The sequence below is a fragment of the Aspergillus steynii genome (assembly GCF_002849105.1).
Source record: "Aspergillus steynii IBT 23096 chromosome Unknown P170scaffold_3, whole genome shotgun sequence".
Classification (NCBI taxonomy): domain Eukaryota; kingdom Fungi; phylum Ascomycota; class Eurotiomycetes; order Eurotiales; family Aspergillaceae; genus Aspergillus; species Aspergillus steynii.
Genome location: NW_020194400.1, coordinates 3,662,515 through 3,681,204, shown reverse-complemented (window position 1 = coordinate 3,681,204; position 18,690 = coordinate 3,662,515). Strand labels below are relative to the sequence as shown.

Here is an 18,690-nt window from a genome sequence, read left to right as displayed (position 1 = left end):
CGTGACTACTTTGTCTATACAGCAAGCTTCAATGCCTGCAAAACAAGAAATATTTTATCATATAGTAAAATAATGCGTCCAGAGATTGATGTATTAGGCACTTTCATTATTACCGTGGAGGATTAACAATTTCTATATAACTCCCATAAGCCGCAATAACAATAAGCAAAACCAATATTAGGCTGGCACAAACCAGCATCCAAAAGCTCCAAATCCCTTTGGCTCCTAGGACATTAAAATCATAAACCGTCATGATCAACCTCACACTGAATTAATGGCAGAAGTCAATTTCTCTCGCCCCAGAGTTTGTTGATCTCGTCCACAAGAACCGAGACCTCACTTCCCTCCCCATCCTCGGCGCAATCTTTCCAAACACCACCATCTCGAACACACCAGGTTGACTCATCTAGCCGCAGAGTACAGCTTGTCTTGACTCCCAGGTCTGCGCTATGAAGCGCACTTTCTCGCAGCAAAGCAAGGCCGCTCAGACCATCGTCTCCGGGATCGTCCTCTTGCTGACTAGCACAATGATTCAAAGCATCGAAATCAATACCATGCTCCAGGGCGCAGTGATGCACAAGCTCCCGGTCTGGGATGTCCTCATATGAGCCGATAAGGCAATTGGCGAAGCCAAGAGAACGAATGGTCGGCATGCGAGAATCACTGCCATCGGGAAATGGCAGGTTCTGAGCGCATAGAATGAGTATATTACCGATGCATTCGCCGGGACCATGTTTGCAGACAATATCCGAAGTCTTATGGGAGACCCTAAGTCGGGTGGTTAGTTCCGTTGCATAGATCCAATAATTAAGGCTGAGTTTGTTTACGTTGCAATGAAGGACAAGTCGAAGTCCACTTTGTCGCTAATTTGCTCCATGGCTGGCAAAACCAGCTCCTGCAGACATTCCTGAGCATCCGGACATTTGCTCATAATGTGGGCCTCCAGAGGAACCTTCGAGGGTTCCTCTTCGAGGCCCATCAACGGCAGCTCCGCGCCTTCCGGGGCAGTCGAGAAGCCATAAAAGAGACGTCTATTCAGGCCATGGCAGCCGAAAATACCGCTTCCGGGAGAGTTTGATATCCAGAGCCAGCCTAGCGTGAACAAGGCGTGGATGACGGCAATGGCAGTAATGACGAGGGTGACAAGGAAACGGCCGCGTCGGGCGCACTTCGGGCTGGAGGCAGGTGAAACGGGAATCTCACCATCATCGTGATGGGCGGAGCGGGTCTCGTCCCGAAATAGAAAAGGTTGTTTTTCCATGGGAGCCGGGAGCTGATCAGTTTGGGGGGGTGTGGGAATGGACCAGAGCAGAGATGGAACTTGGAAGTTAGCAAGAGAGGGAGATGTGGGGGAGAAGTCGACGCCGATTGCGACTGCGGAGATGCCGAGTCCTGCGGAGTTGGCCTGAGGTTACACCTCCCCTCCCTGCCCTCGCCGGCCGCATCGGGCCATCCTTGCGATCATCAACAATCGCACCTCTTTGTGCGTTCCGTCTATATTATCCTGCTCCTGTCTTATGCATGGAGGCTACCATCTCACTCTGAACCGGGCCATCTGATCTTCTGACCGGGAATTGCGTGCTCCTTTACCCGGGCTTATCTCGCCCATCTTCCGTCCAGGTTACATCGCTTGTGTCCATACCCACAGCCAGGTACGCGATGAGGAGTGGTCGGAAAAAACATTGAAAAAAAAAATACAAATCACTTGAGTGAAATGAAATCAACCTGCTCACCGCTATCCGAAAGAACTACAGCTCCGAGACATGCTATGATTTATATGACAGATGAAAACAACCGTCGACAAACTGCTTCAACCTAGCCGAGACTGATTCACGACAACGGACGATGGCATCGCTAGACTAGGGTTATGCGCCTTGCGGAACGATCCACCCTGGTCTTAATTCTCGCAAGCGTATGCAAGTCAGGCTATCAAGGTTGTGGCGGCGTAAACCTACCTATGAAAAAGCATAGCTTGCGTCTTCCCCCTCAATGCCTACTTGCTATCACACTGCATATACTACCTTCCATGATCACAAAACTGTCGGCCGTGCCGCATAACCCGCCAAGGACCGGACAAGGAGTCCATCGGTGAGAGACTGCCTTGCCTTCTACAGTGCCACTGACAGTCGAGCGAAGATAAACGAATCGAATCTTCCTAATTAGTGCGTGCGTGCGGGTGTTGGTGGAGCTTGACTTCCAAGGCACAGAAAACCGTTGGAGTCTATATTGAATCGGCCAAGTCTCAATCCTTAAAGATGCGCTCCACCAGTCTCTAATTGGTGGTCTGTGGGAGAGATCAACGTTTGGCTAGTAGGAATTACACCGCCGCTCATGATCGCGACAAAAATCCAGCGTCGGTCAACGTCCGATCCAGACGTGCTGAATGGCACTCTGTCTATGCTGCAATGCTACACTTCCAAGGGTTCAGTCAAGTCTCCAGGAACCTGAGCGATACTCGAGACGTTTCTGACATCGTTTGCTTGCGATGTGGGCTCTCAACGAGTACGTACCCCTGAAATACTTAACTGTCAAGCAAGATCAAACCACGGAAAGTTCTGTGGAGGTAGAAGTCTCGGTTTCCACTCACCTGAGTACAATTATACTGGGGTACAAAGAGAAGCTAGAACAGCGATCCTGGTTCTGGGTCCGGATCTGTCTCGGTTATCCAAAGGCAACAGATTGAGTCACCACTCGGATCGTCCATCCCATTTTGATTGCTGGGAAAACTGTAGAAGCGTTCAAAGAGGGTCTCTTCCCGGTCTTACAGGTAGTATTTCTCAGCATCCTCAACCCCCGGTCTTACTCCCTCGTCCGAGCGGTGAATTCTCGCCGGAAACCGGGTGACGGGATGGGCTGCAGCTCTCGGAAAATGCTTGGAGGGGGGCTGAAAGGCGAACCGTCTCTGGAGACCTTTTCCATCCTGTTTGACTCACTTATCCTTTCTCCCTCTTCGTCCCTGAAAGGGCATCACCAGGAAGAAAGAGGAAGGCGGCCGGTACCGGACGTTTCATCCCAGCCGGCGGGGGGAGAAGGACATGGCGCCAGTCGATCCAAGCGGGTTCCTAGACAAATCAGACCGACATCGTGAGATGGTCGGCCGCGAGCTAGACTGCTAGAGGAGGAGGTGGAGGCTTGGAAACCGCCGGCATTTGACTTGATGCTAGTCGAGCAGTAGTCCGTGCATTAATTAATGTTGACGACTAAAGCTGTCGACTGGAACTGCCCCACCGTCTCCCACATGGCGGCTTTGCTTGGATTGGGATCAGATCGAGTCATTGTGTGGCTCCATTGGGAGGGCTTTTCCCGGTCGTCGTCTAGCGGTTCGTGTTCGGGTGCCAGGGCTTCCGGAATTGAGTCAGTCGCTCCGAATCGTACAACGCTGACCCACTTGATACGGATGCTTGGACGTAGATATACGGAGCATGTCCGTGAGAGTCCGGCTCGATCGAGATGGCGATGGTGGTGGCCACCGGGGTCGCATTGAATTATAGTTCAGGTGGAGGAGGGCGAGAAGAATCGACGAGGGGACAAAGTCGTAGTCGCAGTCGCAGTCGCAGTAGGAAGCAGACGTCGGACAGAACCGTTGGACCAACAAGAAAGCGTGGAGCGACTGCCTGTCAAGCGATAGTTAATATGGGCATCATGGATGATGGCGGAGTGGAGGACATGCGACCAGCAGCGTCACATCGCCGATGGTCGCATCTCCCGCGGCTCTTGGTCGGACTAACTTCGTTTCTGCTATTTACTCGTCATCCTCCCTCCTCTCTTCCGGTGGGGACCGCCTTTTGGACCGTTCGTATTCCGGCGCCTTTATTTTGCTTTCTTTTCCTACTACTCTCACTACCTAGTTCTTCCGCCTCAATATCATCATCCATCATTCATCGCCGCTCTCCATCTCCCCTTCCTTCTCCCCATCCTCGCCCCGATTCCATCTACTTCCTACTCGCTGTCACCACCCCCTGGTCGTTCTACTACTCTACGAAGCTCCATTCCCCGTGCGGACTAACACGCTGTAAGAGGTAATCGATTGCTGCCCGTCTGTTCTGGCCCCCTTCATCCTAAGTGCGCTAAGACTCCCTGCATTGATCGTCGCCGTCGTGTCCATCTTCTTGCCCCCCGCAGGATTTCTTCCCCCCCATGATTCCACTGCAGACACGCGTCATTGCTGTTTGGCATTTTTTGTGACATTTTTTTCCTCTTAGCGTTGTGTGTGGACTGGTCTTTTCTTTTTTTTTTTTTTTTCTTTTTTTTCTCTTTTCTTCACTGTAACCTCATTGCTGACCTTCTGACGGTTTTGGTTTAATTATAGTTCGACAGGCTACGACAAGTGGTTTCATCCCCCTGGACCGTTCTTCTCGAATCGCAGCTAGCTGGAGTTTCTGTGGGAGCTCCTTACGATCCCTCGTGACACCTTCACCATCCGTCAAGCTTCGGTCTCCATTCCTGTTGAACCCTATATTCTGCCAGGCTTTTAAACATTCCTAGCTCCCTGGGTCGGGAAAAAAAAACTTAAAGAAAAACAATTCTTATTTCTTTGTTCTCCCCCATACGAGATTGTTCCACGGCATCCCTCCTGGGTGGTTACTATACTGAGATTGCCAGTTGCACAGACCGGGCTTACCGTCTCTCGGGTGGATGCTTCTGCCGGTTAAACAAGCCCCTTTTTTCTTTCGACGTTCATTCGATATGGCGCCCGTCAATCCGATCAGTGCGGAGGAAACTAAGGATGAGGACCACGATCATCTCCATGAGGACCCAATTGACGTGGAGGAAGACGAGGAGGAGGACGATCTGGATCCGTTGCAAAAGGAACACTTGGAACGGCACCGAGTGCTTGACCAATTCCTGTCGCCGCTAGCCCTCGATGAAGCGGTTCTCTATAAGCTTGCGCGCCGGTTCTCTGGCGTATATCGCAAACTGGCGCTTGAGTCAGAGGAGCAGTTCTTGCCTACGCCGGTGACCAATCTACCCACGGGGTTGGAGACCGGCCGCTATCTGGCGATCGATGTCGGCGGGAGTAACCTGCGCGTCGCATTCATCGAGCTGCTGGGGGAATCCGCGGACTCGGACATTCGCTCCGGAGACGCTTCGAATAAATCAAGAGATACGATCAGGAAGGCGCAGCGACAGCGCGTGAAACGAACGTTGGAGAAAGCATGGCCAATCCAGGAGCATCTTAAGATGGATAAAGCGGAGGACCTGTTTGCTTGGATCGGCGACTGCATTGCGGAAGTGGTGGCTGAAAGCCTGACCTCGGATGCGACGAAAGGCACAATTCCGGAAGAACTAGAGATGGGGATTACTTTCAGTTTCCCGATCATGTAAGTTTCTTCCGCCAGTGTGAAATGAAATGCGATCGCAGCTAACAAACCACAGGCAAGAATCTCTTGCGGAGGCTACCCTGATGCCGATGGGGAAAGGATTTGCCATCACCTCGGACCTCAATCTTCGAAAGATCTTGCTCAATGGCTACGAGAAACACACCAAGCGCCCGGGCGATGAAGAGGAGCCCTCAGCGAAACGCCGAAAACTCTACTCATTGCCAAAGCTCAAGATATCTGCTATCACTAATGATGCCGTCGCTACTCTTACTTCCCTGGCCTATGAGGTAAAATCACTCCCGAACAGTCGCGTCGCAATGGGGATCATTGTCGGAACTGGGTGCAATGCTACAATCCCGATGAAACTCGAGTCGCTGCATGACTCCAAGGCCAGACACGTGAAGCTGAGGAATTCGGCGGCGCAAGAGACGGTTGTCAACACGGAATGGACTCTTTCAGGGGCCTTGCCTCCCTTGAAGGAGCTCGACATCATCACCAAGTGGGATGTTGAGCTTGACAGGGCATGCGCACGACCTGGTTTCCAGCCGTTCGAATACATGACTGGAGGTCGGTATATCGGGGAGCTGGTCCGACTCATCATCATTGACTACCTCACCACGGTGTATGGCGTGCCCGAGAAGGCCCTACCGGCAAACATCATTCAAGACTATGCGCTTACGACTTCGTATATTTCGGACAAGGTCGCCCGTGCGCGCACAGATCAAGAATTGGCCGATGAACTGGGAAGTTCTTTGTCGCCGCCTGAAGGTAGTGACTGGCGTTGGGATGCCATTACTGCGGGGGCCTTTCGCAAGATTGCTCGAACTGTGCAGAGACGATCCGCCGGACTCATCGCAGCTGCAGTCGTAGGATTACTGGCTTGTGCGCGAGAGATCGAGCTCAAAGTGGATAGCAATGAGAATTCGCCGCTGAATTCCAGTGCCACTTCACCTGTGCATAACGGCGGTTCTCATGAATTCACGCCACCCACGTTGGGAGTTCCAGGCACAACCCATTCTCGAGGACCGATTGTCCCCGTCCTTTCGCCCACGCCCACACCTGCCGACTGGCAGTCGGGGCCCGAGGAGTTAGTGGTCGCCTATACCGGTGGAATCATCCAGCACTATCCCAACTTTAAAGAGATGTGCCAGCAATTTATCGATCGTCTCATCATGCGCACCGGCCCACAGAAGAGCGGGAAATCAGCCTTCTTGCGTGAGGCTTCGGACGGGGGCGTAATCGGGGCTGGAGTCCTGGCGGGCATGGTGGGAAACAATCCATCTCTTTGAAAGAACCGATGCCATCCTCGATTGCTTGAAACTGACATGAAATGATGATTTAATGCGCATGGGATATCTGTCTGTCTTTTTAGCGCCGTGGTCCATTGGAGTTGGCGACTTTTTCTTTCGGGGTAATAGAGGGACTTCCATTTCCCATCGAGGGCGTTTTAGAGTGGTTCGCTGCCTTTTCTCTTTCTTTTTTCCTTGTCTTTCTTTTTCGTCAAGGTCACAAACACGAACTTTCACTGATTCCATGGCAAATCGGGGCTATCTTTTGGATTCGGAGATTGGCCAAATCATATTTTCTAATTTTTTGTAATCACCGGACCTTGACTTTCTATGTACATCTGCATTCGCTCACGCAGCTAGCTATGTTATGGTTTTATTTCAATCCACACATAATGGTCCTTTTTGCAGACACGATCTCAAATTGTCCGATCTGCTGACGAACGAGACCGACTCGTGGGGCTCGGTAATATTTGAGACTGCCATGGAGAGGGCTCTGGGAGGTCTGGGATTTCTATCACTTTACGAGCGATTTTCGTGTGCTAATTGATCGTCGAGATCTAGGTTTGTCCTCATACGAGGTGATGCGGCTTTGTTTTGCCATCTCCTGATCGGGCCCTCAAATATAGCGGAACATATTATTCCGAACACTTCGTTTCATAGTGTTGGGTTGTCCATCCTCGTATTCAATGCCAGAGGCTCCACCTCCGCCGGACATTTGCTCAAGACGTTCACGAAGTTCGTCGTCGGCCTGACTGATAGACTTTGCTTTCTCTGGCTTTGATGGTTTGTCGCTTTCCGAGTTTGGTTGGCTCTTCTCCTCTTCTTTTATCGGAGAGTTATTATGTTTGAAAGATGCCTCGCCTGCAGACTTTGTTAGCGCAGGGCAGTGCATGGTGAAAACATATTCACGGGCCGACCTGTGTTGGCATCTGATAGGTTTTGCGACGTGTGTGATAAGTAACGAGTTCCTGCTACCAGGTGAGACTTCCGCGACCGAATCATGGGCCCAATGTGCCTCGAAAGAGACGAATGGAAGGTAGCCATGATGAGAGATGGATTGTGCAGATGGATGTGTATAGATGAGTGACAATGTAGTTCTCTGATTTGACGTAATGCCCGCGCAAGGGTCACATGATACCATTATCACGTGCTCTCGTTCTCCCCGCTTCGGCGCCGTCGATTGGCTGCAACCAACTCTCCAACTTCCTCACCTCCCCGACAAATCCATCTCTCGGCCATTCGCCATCATGAGTGCTCAGGCTTATTACGAGCTGTACCGTGGGAGCAGGTACTGCGGCATCTCTTGAAGACATATCCCGATATTCTGTCGCTGACATTGACCGTCGCAGTCTCGGTCTCTCCCTTACCGATACGCTCGATGACCTGATCAACGAGGGCCGGATCGAGCCCCAACTGGCGATGAAGATCCTCTCGACCTTTGACCGTATAATCACGGAGGTTCTTGCCGATAAAGTGCGCGCAAGGCTTACATTCAAGGTAAGTTTTCGCCTCATGCCCGGGGTGGTCTTGACCTAGACCACTTGACCTCTGTTGCTGGGGAGATGGGCGCTAATCGATCATCTCTCGTTACTCCAGGGCCATCTCGATACCTACCGTTTCTGCGACGAAGTGTGGACCTTCCTCATTAAAGATGTCAATTTCAAACTAGACAACCAGACGACGGTGTCGGCAAACAAGGTGAAGATCGTGAGTTGCAATAGCAAGCGACCCGGAGAGGTTTAGTGGAGGCAGACACGACCTTTTGCGGTGTTCTCTGTGTTTTGCTCTTTCCATTTTCTTTTTTACTACCACCTGACCATGGACATGGACTGGCGCTGTCCCCATGGTCCTAGCATATGTTTTACACCGGGCTTTGGTTGCTTTGAAATCGGCGTTGAGGACTTGCGTTTGGCATTTGTTGTATTATAAATTCTGCGATCGGGATTGCCAGATTGATCACCGATACCTACGAGAATATGAGGTTTATCTAGAATTTGACTGCTGCGGCTGAATTGCGAATGATGTCTTTTTTCCATCCTTAATGACTCAGGAAGACTGTCATGCCCCATAAAGCGTTGAGTAGATCGGTCGGCCCTCAAACTAAGGCAACCCACTCCATGCGGAGGCGGGGCGGCTTCTCTCCCGCGTCTCCGGCGCGCCGACTTTCGCGTCACTCCCTCCTTCAATCTATTTCATCGTTATGACGAGAATGATATCATTCAATATATATGTATGACAGCGGGCCTCCCACCTACGCGCATTCATCGCCATGCCTCGAACTCTGCCATGGCTTACCGGTCTCAGCGGAGGAACGAAAGATTCTACGCCGCGACGACGACCGGTGAAACGAGAGCGAGACATCAAGCAAGATGACGATGAGACTACTCCTAAAGCGAAGTTGAAGCTAAGCTCTTCGGAAGTCGGCAGGCGCGACTTCTTCAGATCCTGTAAGTGAAGGCTCCTTGCTCCCCTGCCGTGCAATAAAATCTCTGGACTGATTTATCGATACTCCCAAATAGCCCCGACTCCTCCATCGTCTCCTATCCAGCGTTGTCCATCAGAAGAGTAAATCGCTCTCTCCACCTGCACCGATCGATCTTATATGCTCCGGAACTAATGCAGCATTGGAGGAATTAGATACCTAATTGAAGGCCTCGACAACGATGACATCTACATGATGGTCGAGGATGAATTCTACGCCGTCGCGCAAACCTTCACCCAACACCTTCACTACGCAGAATACGTCCGACGGAAGAAAGAAGCGAAACTGCAGAACGCAGCTGCCATTCAAGACCTTGCCCGACCCACGGACGGAGTGACCCCGATGAGCGAAGAAACGAAGAAGCGACATGAGGCGGGCGCGCTCTCCATACGGCAAAAAGAAGGTCTGGGGCAGATTCAGAGCGGGCGACCGGCGGTGGACTCTGAAGATAGCGATGACGTCGAGGAGGATGTTGCTTTGGATGACACGTTTGCGGGGACGTCTTTGCATGACCTGCTGATGAGCCCGAGGAAAGCGAGGTCATTGGTGGGCATGCAGGGGGTCAAGTCGTCGACTCGCGCGGCAGCTGGGTTTTCGCAATCTTCGGATACTCGGATGGATACTGCGGTTAGGAATGAAAGCAGAGATGCGAATACTGACGTGGATGCGACCGCCTCGGAAGATGACGATCTCGACGCTCAAGCTCAAACACCTACTGCGACGGCATCACATCGAAGGACTCATGTTATCAGTTCGGATTCAAAGCTGTCAAATGCAGGGAGTAGTCCCTTGTCATCTCGCTCCGACCAAGGTCGTGCAGCGAAAGAGGCTCGCTCTGTGGAGACGAATATTAAATACAAGGCACAGCCCGCGCTCAAATCCAGGAAGAGGATGCTTTTCGACGATTTTGATGAGCTTCCAGAGCTACATACATCATACACACAGACAAAAGGCGGATCTACATCGTCTATAAATCAAATGCAGCAGAAAATCCAAAACGGTAACAATCTGGAGTCGAAAAAGAAATCGCGTCTCAACGAAGTCCCGACGTTCTTGCTTTGACCATGCGACGGCGTTCCGCGGGTTCGCACGGTGGAACTTGCAACATTTCCAGCTCTTCCTTCAGTCCTGCGTTGGTGGTGCGCACCAGGTGACCGGGTTTGCAGGCGGTGCTCAGAGGCTTCCTTCTCTCCATCGGACGAGCATCAGGCTTATTCTTCATGCTCAGGAAGCGGGCGATGGGTCTTGACGCTCAGTCGTCGGACGTGGTTCTTGATCTTGTCCCGGGTGGATGGCTGACGTTCCATCGACGTGATGACTGCCTCTTTCTCGTTTGCCGAACCATTGCTATGTAAGGTCAGCGCGCTGCGGGGGATAAGTGTCAGAAAAACAGTGATGTTTCGTCAAGGCTGCAGGTATGCACTCACTCGTCATCGGAGAAGAAGGCCGGCAGCTCCTCCTTGCGAAAGTTGGTCGGGGGTCCCTGTGGTTCGCCATTAGCCCCGAGATATCTCGACGGTTCGCCTTCGATGGACTCACGATCTCCAGAACCTTGTGCTGTTGTTGCGAGTCGCGTTGAAACGGGGACTTGACAAGTCGAACGATCTGCCGAAAACATTCCATGGTGTCGGGAATGGGAGAATCGATATGGGATTATAAAGGTCGTAAGAATAAGATCCAGGGGGTTCGAATGGAATCGCAGAGGTTGAAAATGAGCGGCAGGTCGGTCAGTATCTACAGCCAGGACCGACGCAGGCAGAGGCAAAACCAATCAACAAGATGATAGTATCCCAATCAATCAATCAATCGTACAACAGAGAGCGAACGCTTTTGTGGCAAAAGGAGGTCTATTGGAAAGAGAGAGAAAAAAGAAAGAAAGGACAAAAGGATACCCAAACGAGAGACTGTCGAAAGACGAGAGAGAAGCAACCAAAACGCAAACAGAATGAAAGAAAGGCTGGCAGATGTTCTATGGCATTGAGACGCTGGCGACAAGTGAAGGAGAGATAGGAGAATGATTTCTGGGGAGGCCAAGGTCATATATATTCCAGAAATCCCCAGGACCCTCGACAGGCGCGACGCCCTGCAAGCCTACGGATTAACGGTTTCGCCCGTGCAATGCAGGCTTAACCTGATCGGCCAATTGAGCGGCACGAAGGTCACCGTGACAGCCTTATGTGCAGCAATCTTTGCGCGTTATGTGACACATTCTCTCGCGGTTTCTCTGGCGCTTGAATGGCCCCCCCTGGGTCGGAATTTCCCAGGGCAACTTGGGCTGACGACCAGTTATTTCCTCTGCGCTGCTCCTCCCCCTTGATTCCACATTCGCCCGCGACGCCAATTAGCCACGCAGTCGACGACAATTGTTTGAGCGCAGGCTAAGCATAGTGTCGGACGCCTCACGCCTTGTTGACCTCATAGGCGCCCGACCCTGGTTTCTCTCGTACGCCTGTATGAAACCGGCAAACAAGGCATCGAGCGTACGAAAGTCTCCGAGGCGTTCCCGATCTAGCGTCTGCATTGCATATACTATGTGATGTCGGTATGCATTGGCGGCATCCCTGCACGACGTGTAAGATTCTCCTTTCCCGATGCAGTGTCTCGCGAACTTTCTTTTTTCTTTTTCTATTTTCTTTTTTTTTTTTCTTAATTTATATTTGAGTGCCGATTTCTTATTCGTCCCTGACCGACTTTCCAGGGAACCGCCTCCTGATGGGCTTGCTTGCCTGCAGAGCCCAGAATGTCTCGGGCGGCGGCAGTGCATTTTTGGTTGTTTTTGAAGGGCACGTCATCTGGATTTTACTTCTAGACAATATTTTTGTCTCGCTCGATCCAGCCCACATTCATTAGGGGAGAGACAGTGGAAATGGCGTCCGGAAGCAGAACAAAGGGCCACCCGACACAAAGACCCAGATCCGACTTATTTCCAGCCGAAAATACCTGATGACCGCATCTCCCATACCGATCCCTTCTCCGTAAAGGATGGGGTCGCTCATAGTCACCATGGGCAATTATCCTGATATACCGATAATTATAGCACGCCCGATGAGCAACCCAATTGCCAATGCAACCAACTATTGGAAGATCATCCAGAATATGGGCCCGTCGCTACGTGGATCATTTTCTTTAATTTCCCCCCGACTCTCGCAGATCCAGGGGGGCGAAGATGGATCTAAGTATGGAAAGTGAGTTGAGGGTTCGCCCTTGCATCAGGAGCAATGTCGTTTCGTTTGTTTCGCGTTCCGGTTTCTTCTTGTTGATTTGACTCTTTTTTGGTTTTTCTGGTTCCCTCGGACCCGCTTCCTCCCGTCGTCCCATGTCTCCATTCACATTCTCCATGGCCGTGATATGTCTGTCCCTGCCGGCATTCTATACATAGACAGGCAGACAGATAGGCAGACAGGCAGAGGGACACCCCGGTTCGTCATGCCCAGGTCCATAGTTAACTACTCCGTATGTATGGAGTACACCGTACATCGGATTCTCTCTCTTTCTGATCCTTCCTGCAGCATGTAGCATTCGTCTCTCGCCAGAAAACCGCCGTCAAAGAAGGGATAGATGATCCTCCTGCCACACAATCCTCCCCTTATTAGCGTGCCAATCGTGCCCACCTTCCCTAGGGTTTAATTATTACTTTATTTTTATTTATTCCGCGCTTATCTTGGATTCTTGTTTCGTGAGTGTTCAGTAGCCTGAATCGGAGTGTTGTTTATTCTCTGTATGTGTGAGATATGGGATATTCTCCAGCTATTCCGGTTCTTTGCTTCCATTGGCTTCTTTCTCGCAGTTGTGATAGTTCCCTAGGTCCTCTGCTCATACCGTCCTATGCACATGTACAACCGTGCATACGTGTTCTCTCTCCGGGATCTTTTTTTGACTTTTCCTCCCTGTCTCATACTTTGGCTTGCGTATCTTCTTCTTTCGTCGCCCTGCCCTTCTCCTATCGGGCTGGACCGGGACCTGGCCCTGGTCCTGGGCAATTGGGTATACACAGTTAGTTAAGGAATGGGAATGAACAACTAAACAACTAGGCACTAGACAACCATATCAATGACACAAACCGATTGGTCTGCCTACATACCTAGCTCCCGGTCCAGCGCCAAACGTACGTTCTAGACTATGTCTTTCCTTGTCTTGACTTGTCTTGCCCGACGGGTAGAAATGTCAAGTGGGACGGACGGACGGTCCGGTCTGACGGCGTCAACTTAACTCGCAACACCTCTCCAATTCTCCAGTTCTCCAGTAATTAAGATCAGGTGTCGGGAGGGTTGAAGTTCTAGATTTCTGACTGTCGAACGAGACAAGGTTTCAGGGATGAGGATGGATGGATGGAATGGGGCCGAGTGAGTGTTCGAGACCTTCTGCCCCAGCCGATGCGTTGTTCGGTCGTCGTGTTTGCTTATGTGCGGCTTGCGAATTGGTCGAGGCTGATGGGGGCTGGGACACTTGGTCTTCTTGGTTTCTCTTGTCTGTTTCTCTTTTCTGACTCGGGTTTTGGTTGTTGGTCTTGGTTCTTTGTCTTTGTTGTGTTCTATTCTGGTGTTTGTATTTGTTTAACCATTTCTCGCTCGTTCGCTACGGGGACTACACAGACTATCTATGGATGGCAGATAGGGACTGATTGCAAGACCAATGGTATTCGTTATGTGCCTATCTATCCCTCATTATTCCCTCATGAATGCATTTATTTCGGATAATCCTTAACATGGTAGCTCTTCAGTTTGACGAATTGCTCGAAGCCGAACTTGCTGAGCGTCACGCCCCGACCGGAGTTCTTCCATCCCGTCCATGCCAGATCCTGTTGATTCCCATGAGTTAGCGCGCGATTGCCAAAAGGATGATGGTACAGCTGGGATATAATAGAAGAGAAGAATACGCACCGGAGCTGGGTAATCCGATCGGTTGATGAAGACCGTTCCGGCCTCGATGTCTTCGATGAGTTCCTCCGCCTTAGCGACGTCCTTCGTCCACACGCTGGCAGTCAAGCCGAACTCGCTGCTGTTCATGAGCTGCACGGCTTCCTCGTCGCCGCTGACCTTCATGACGGGGATCACCGGCCCGAAGGTCTCCTCCGTCATGACGACCATGTCGTGGGTGACGCCCGTCAGCAGCGTCGGCTTGACGTAGTTGCCCTCGGCCGGGGGATTCTCGAACGTCGCGTTGGCCGGAGTCTCGTCGCGGGCGCCCTTCTGGATGGCGTCGGCAACGTGAGCGGCGACGGTCTCCTTGGCGCGCTTGGAGATGACGGGCCCGATCTGCATCTGCTTGTCGAGGGGATCGCCCACGCGGTAGTTGCTCAGCACCTTCTTGACCTCGGCGATGAAGGTGTCGTAGATGTTCTGGTGCACGTAGACTCGCTCGATGGCGCAGCAGCTCTGGCCGCTGTTGAAGATGGCTCCGTCGACAACCTCCTCCGCTGCCCAGGCGGCATCCACGTCATCGCGAACATACGCGGGGTCCTTGCCACCGAGCTCGAGGCCGACGTTGACGATGCGGTCCGAGGCGGCCTTCTGAACTGCCAGGCCACCGGCGACGGAGCCCGTGAAGCAGATGTGGTCGACAAGCGGTGACCGCACGACGGTCTCAAGTATGGTGGGCGACCCGCAGTGGAAGTACTGGATGACGTTCTTGGGAAGGCCGGCCTCGGCGAAGGCATTGGCAAACTGTTCGACAATCGTGGGCGTTTGGGGCGAGGGCTTCAGAATCACGGCGTTACCGGCCAGGATAGCGGGGATCAAACTGTTCACTGAGATCAAGTATGGGTACTAGTATCGTTCGCCCCTTGTGTCAGTAACCCCGCATACTAAGAAGACCGCTCGATAACATACGTTCCAGGCAAAGATGATCAGAGCAACGCCAACCGGCTTCCGCTTGATAAAACGTCTGAATCCCTTCTCTTCCTCTCCGGGCACAATGCCCTCTTTTCCAAGAACCGAGCTACTGATCTTCGTCAAGTAACGACTGCGCTTGATGGCCGTCATGACCTCCACGCCGGTGTAGGCGATGGGCCGGCCCATCTGGTTCGTAACTTCAAGGGCGAGCTCATCTTTCTTCTTCTCGAGAATGTCCAATGCGCGGTTGACAATCTGCTGACGCTGTTCGAGCGTGGTCGACCGAGAGAATGATCGGAACGCCTCCTGGGCGAGCTGGGGGATCTGCTGCAGCTCATCCGCGGTGACGCCCGTCCGAGTGAGGACGGGCTGGTTGGTGGAGGGGGAGATGGTGGTGATTGTTTCGACAGACATGGTGTCACTTCCAGGGGTATATCGGAAGGAAATTAGGAGTTACCAAGTTCGAGGAAGGAAAGAAGAGAGAGGGAGAGAGGGAGAGAGCGAGAATGGGAGCGATGAGGGGCATTGCGTCACGTTATCCGCGAGCTTCCCCGCTGAGGACCCACAGGAGTATAACTACAAGCAACTATTCAGTCGTATAGTATCAATATCAATATCAATATTCATGTCAATTTCATTTGTTCGAGGCTAAGCTAATTATCCCATGGCATCCCACTCATCGCGCTGTCATATCACGCACCATTCCTCACAGGTCGCGAACCAGACGGGCTCCGGCCCATGGGTAAAGGTAATTGTGCTGATACCAATTGACACTGCAGAAAAACAATTAGCACTGCCCTTGTCTAAGGGTGCCGTGATACTTACACGGTGGTTCGGCCGGCAATGCGAGGATGAGTGGCCCAAGAACCGCCCAGCACGACGTGGTGTTTGCCGTCAAAGAAGTCCGCTAACAAGTATAGTCAATACTCGACCATCCGGAACAATCCTACCTCACGGAGAGAATTCACTTACAAGTATATCCGGGATAAATGTCCATAGCCTTGAATCCTTCGTGTGGGGCTAATGCAGTGCTGCACCATTCCCACACGCCCCCCAGTTGACCCTGGCCGGCAAGTCGATTGCCGTCCTGGATCACTGGGGTAGGGTGCCAGTGCTTGAACCCGACGTTGCAGCCGTCGAGATCAACGAACACTGGCAAGGCTCCTGGGGAAGGCGGGCGAACAGGCTGGTGATCCGGAGTACGAGGCCGAGTCCGATTGACGTCTTTCTTGCCCGGCCCATCTCCATTCAAATACTCAGGCTCACTGATGGAGTTGTTAGCTTCAATTGTACGATGTACTGATTGGGGGAGGGAATAGTTCTTACACATGGCCATTGGGTATCCAGGCATTAGATCCTTTCAGCTTTTCAGAATGAGCATAAATACTTTTGACCTCCTCAAACGTCGGGATGCGGCATTTCATCCACTCGGCATACTCAGCCAGCTCATCGTAGGATGCCATGACCGGCCAGTCTTGAGCAAACTCAAGCGGAACTAGTCCAAACATGGTTCGTACGGCAAAATTGGACATGAAATCCTTCGTCGCCTCGGGGCTAGATTGATTGACCCCCGAGATCGAGAAGTCTTGGTTGGAATGGGACAAAACCCACGACACAGGCCCTTGGCGCAGATGCTTTGCCTGTAAGAACTTGGCATATTCACCATTGGTGACAGGTCGAGCCTGAGCTTCGAACGGTGGAACGGCCGCCATTCGTTCGGGCTTCTCGTTGTCCCATCCAAATGTAGCCGAGGGCACCGACGTAGGATCCGCGTCTTCAAGACCGATAGACAACGTCTGCGCAGGAATAGTGAACCACTCATTGGTCTTTGCATGTTTCCTCGCATCGCGGAATAATCTTTCAAAATCAGGTCTCTCAACACCGGTCGGTGGAAGCGTCTTGTCGCTTTGTAGCAGCATGTAGAGAAAAGTCTCTAGATGCATTGCTTCATGCTCGAACCCTATCCAGAGTGCTTCGGCTAGAGTCCGGTTGCATGAGAGGTCATCTCTCTCGAGAACGGATTCGATCCTGTTGCGGACCCTTTCTTGGTAGCCTAGTATTTCATTAAGGGCCGGCCATTCGTCCGGAATTTCACTGTGTGAGTGACACTTTTGGGGATCATCCACATCGGGGTCGATCCCGCGTTCGAAGATCAGCTGGTAGGATTTTGGCTCGGTCGCATTTCCCCCCAACGCTCGCGTCAAGTGGATATCTGTTCACCTTAAGTTAACATCACGATCTGATTATTGTACTTCACGACTGACCCGAAAAGGTGGGGATGTGACCCAGATAGAAAATGAGTGCATTGCGGAGTTTGATCGGCTTAGAAAGAAGCTCCTCACGGGGAACCATTGATTTTGTGGCAATATCCCATGCGGTCCAGAGGGATTGGAAATCTTGAAGACTGGGAACCGGATGGGATACGTACTCTGATGGGGCAGTAGGGAAGCTGAGAGCAGAAGACGACAAGAGATGGAGATCTATTCGCAATAGTCAGTCAGTACGCATCTTGAGGATTCACTTCAGAGGTTCGGGTATCCGGGAGAACGAATGGGACGAAGGGAGGTCGTGTCTATCAAGAGCAGAGCAAGAAGGGGATAACTCACGATAGTCATTAGAACCGTTGCCGAAATCGGCACCATGTATCAGGTTCGCGTCTCTCCAGAGTCGCTCACACTCTTCAGGACCATACTTGAATGCTTCTTCAAAGATGAGCTTCTCGCCCTTGGGAATGAAAATTCCGTCGATGGTCACATCGTTTTTAGGCGAGTAGAACGCCTCATGGTGCCCCTCGGCAACGTTGTAACCAGTCACAACTTCCCACTCATCCATTTTGAAGGCTTCGTGTCCCAGAACACGGTTGGCATGAACCAAGCCATTCTCGTAGAACTGCTGTGTGATGCCCTTCGAATCATTGTAAGCTCTGAATACCTTGTCCGGGTCTTTACAGCCGTCGAGGCCAATCAGCATCGCATCCGACGGGCCGAGAATCTTTACAAATTGCGACAGGAACCGAGCGGCATCGGGGCGGTTGAAGTTGCCCATGGAGGAACCCATCGACAGAATGGTGGTGGGACGCTTGCGGTTCTCCGGCCTATTCAGCCAGGTAATGGCGTCATCGTACGTTCCATGAAGTCCGTGGAAGCCGACGTGGGTGTAGTCTTCAATAGACACCTCAGAAAATGTGCGCTGCAATTCGGAAAGCGACAGGTCTAGGGCGTAATAGCTGACGCGCTTTCCCTGGCGTTCAAACTCGCGGAGAAGGATCTCAATCTTTCGAAGGTTTCTAGAAGGGCGGTTAGGATCGGAGCCAAACGGATCATTAGCGTCACTAAAACATACCCACTCCCCAGCTCCAGTAGCTGTCCATTGTCCGGGATCCGCTCCACGATGCTCTTGGCATGGGTCTCCAACACCTCGATCTCCGCGTTGGTCGGGTAATACTCGTCCAGATAGGTGATCTCCTCGAAAAGGTTAAGACCTTTGGTATCGTAGAGGAGCATAGTGGGCATGGAGCGTCTTGGGCCCACGGAGGGATCGATCCCTTGGTGGATATCGTGGACCAGAGAGAAGCCCACGTCATTCTGACGAATGTCGACGATTTCGACCGTCTGGGTAGACAAGGTCAAAGGAGACATGGTGGCAGATCAGGGTCGATCTAAAAATAGGATGCAAAGTATATCACAAGCAAGAGAAATCTTGAGGTGGTAAACGGTACAAGTTCGATTTGTGTTTCTTAACAAAGACAGGAGCAGTCGGCCAGGTAT

General features: G+C 51.8%; 10 protein-coding genes across 10 annotated transcripts; 4 read left to right on the top strand and 6 right to left on the bottom strand.

The window, feature by feature from the left end:
- Window positions 1-284: 284 nt before the first annotated feature.
- P170DRAFT_356016 (GILT family protein) lies at window positions 285-979 on the bottom strand (the record flags this gene model as incomplete). The annotated part of the gene is made up of 2 exons (XM_024844121.1): window positions 285-768; window positions 828-979. 2 exons carry the CDS (start codon window positions 977-979, stop codon window positions 285-287), a joined length of 636 nt encoding a protein of 211 aa, XP_024706388.1.
- Window positions 980-3,390: 2,411 nt separating this feature from the next.
- Window positions 3,391-4,508, top strand: P170DRAFT_436159 (uncharacterized protein). The gene is made up of 2 exons (XM_024849100.1): window positions 3,391-4,019; window positions 4,310-4,508. Exons 1-2 carry the CDS (start codon window positions 3,634-3,636, stop codon window positions 4,368-4,370), a joined length of 447 nt encoding a protein of 148 aa, XP_024706387.1. The 5' UTR covers window positions 3,391-3,633; the 3' UTR covers window positions 4,371-4,508.
- A 178-nt stretch (window positions 4,509-4,686) lies between these two features.
- P170DRAFT_446229 (hexokinase family protein) lies at window positions 4,687-6,610 on the top strand (the record flags this gene model as incomplete). The annotated part of the gene is made up of 2 exons (XM_024850778.1): window positions 4,687-5,321; window positions 5,377-6,610. 2 exons carry the CDS (start codon window positions 4,687-4,689, stop codon window positions 6,608-6,610), a joined length of 1,869 nt encoding a protein of 622 aa, XP_024706386.1.
- Window positions 6,611-7,172: 562 nt separating this feature from the next.
- Window positions 7,173-7,612, bottom strand: P170DRAFT_436157 (uncharacterized protein). Its single transcript, XM_024849099.1, has one exon. It carries the CDS (start codon window positions 7,500-7,502, stop codon window positions 7,227-7,229), a length of 276 nt encoding a protein of 91 aa, XP_024706385.1. The 5' UTR covers window positions 7,503-7,612; the 3' UTR covers window positions 7,173-7,226.
- Window positions 7,613-7,815: 203 nt separating this feature from the next.
- Window positions 7,816-8,633, top strand: P170DRAFT_436156 (transcription initiation factor IIA subunit gamma). The gene is made up of 3 exons (XM_024849098.1): window positions 7,816-7,898; window positions 7,960-8,107; window positions 8,207-8,633. Exons 1-3 carry the CDS (start codon window positions 7,858-7,860, stop codon window positions 8,351-8,353), a joined length of 336 nt encoding a protein of 111 aa, XP_024706384.1. The 5' UTR covers window positions 7,816-7,857; the 3' UTR covers window positions 8,354-8,633.
- Window positions 8,634-8,769: 136 nt separating this feature from the next.
- On the top strand, window positions 8,770-10,367 carry P170DRAFT_159482 (uncharacterized protein). Its single transcript, XM_024842559.1, has 3 exons — window positions 8,770-9,057; window positions 9,130-9,175; window positions 9,248-10,367. Exons 1-3 carry the CDS (start codon window positions 8,880-8,882, stop codon window positions 10,152-10,154), a joined length of 1,131 nt encoding a protein of 376 aa, XP_024706383.1. The 5' UTR covers window positions 8,770-8,879; the 3' UTR covers window positions 10,155-10,367.
- On the bottom strand, window positions 10,229-10,910 carry P170DRAFT_159471 (uncharacterized protein). Its single transcript, XM_024842558.1, has 3 exons — window positions 10,632-10,910; window positions 10,520-10,575; window positions 10,229-10,457 (listed from the first exon to the last, which is right to left on the bottom strand). The coding sequence occupies exons 1-3, from the start codon at window positions 10,713-10,715 to the stop codon at window positions 10,304-10,306; spliced, it is 294 nt and encodes a 97-aa protein (XP_024706382.1). The 5' UTR covers window positions 10,716-10,910; the 3' UTR covers window positions 10,229-10,303.
- Window positions 10,669-11,282, bottom strand: P170DRAFT_159566 (uncharacterized protein). The gene is made up of 2 exons (XM_024842560.1): window positions 10,905-11,282; window positions 10,669-10,826 (listed from the first exon to the last, which is right to left on the bottom strand). Exons 1-2 carry the CDS (start codon window positions 11,130-11,132, stop codon window positions 10,746-10,748), a joined length of 309 nt encoding a protein of 102 aa, XP_024706381.1. The 5' UTR covers window positions 11,133-11,282; the 3' UTR covers window positions 10,669-10,745.
- Window positions 11,283-13,714: 2,432 nt separating this feature from the next.
- On the bottom strand, window positions 13,715-15,399 carry P170DRAFT_436151 (aldehyde dehydrogenase family protein). The gene is made up of 3 exons (XM_024849097.1): window positions 14,921-15,399; window positions 13,973-14,857; window positions 13,715-13,890 (listed from the first exon to the last, which is right to left on the bottom strand). Exons 1-3 carry the CDS (start codon window positions 15,335-15,337, stop codon window positions 13,777-13,779), a joined length of 1,416 nt encoding a protein of 471 aa, XP_024706380.1. The 5' UTR covers window positions 15,338-15,399; the 3' UTR covers window positions 13,715-13,776.
- Window positions 15,400-15,629: 230 nt separating this feature from the next.
- Window positions 15,630-18,561, bottom strand: P170DRAFT_354337 (DUF323 domain protein; the record flags this gene model as incomplete). Its single annotated transcript, XM_024844026.1, has 7 exons — window positions 15,630-15,696; window positions 15,749-15,830; window positions 15,896-16,188; window positions 16,250-17,135; window positions 17,188-17,403; window positions 17,530-18,209; window positions 18,266-18,561. 7 exons carry the CDS (start codon window positions 18,559-18,561, stop codon window positions 15,630-15,632), a joined length of 2,520 nt encoding a protein of 839 aa, XP_024706379.1.
- Between the last annotated feature and the right edge of the window lie 129 nt (window positions 18,562-18,690).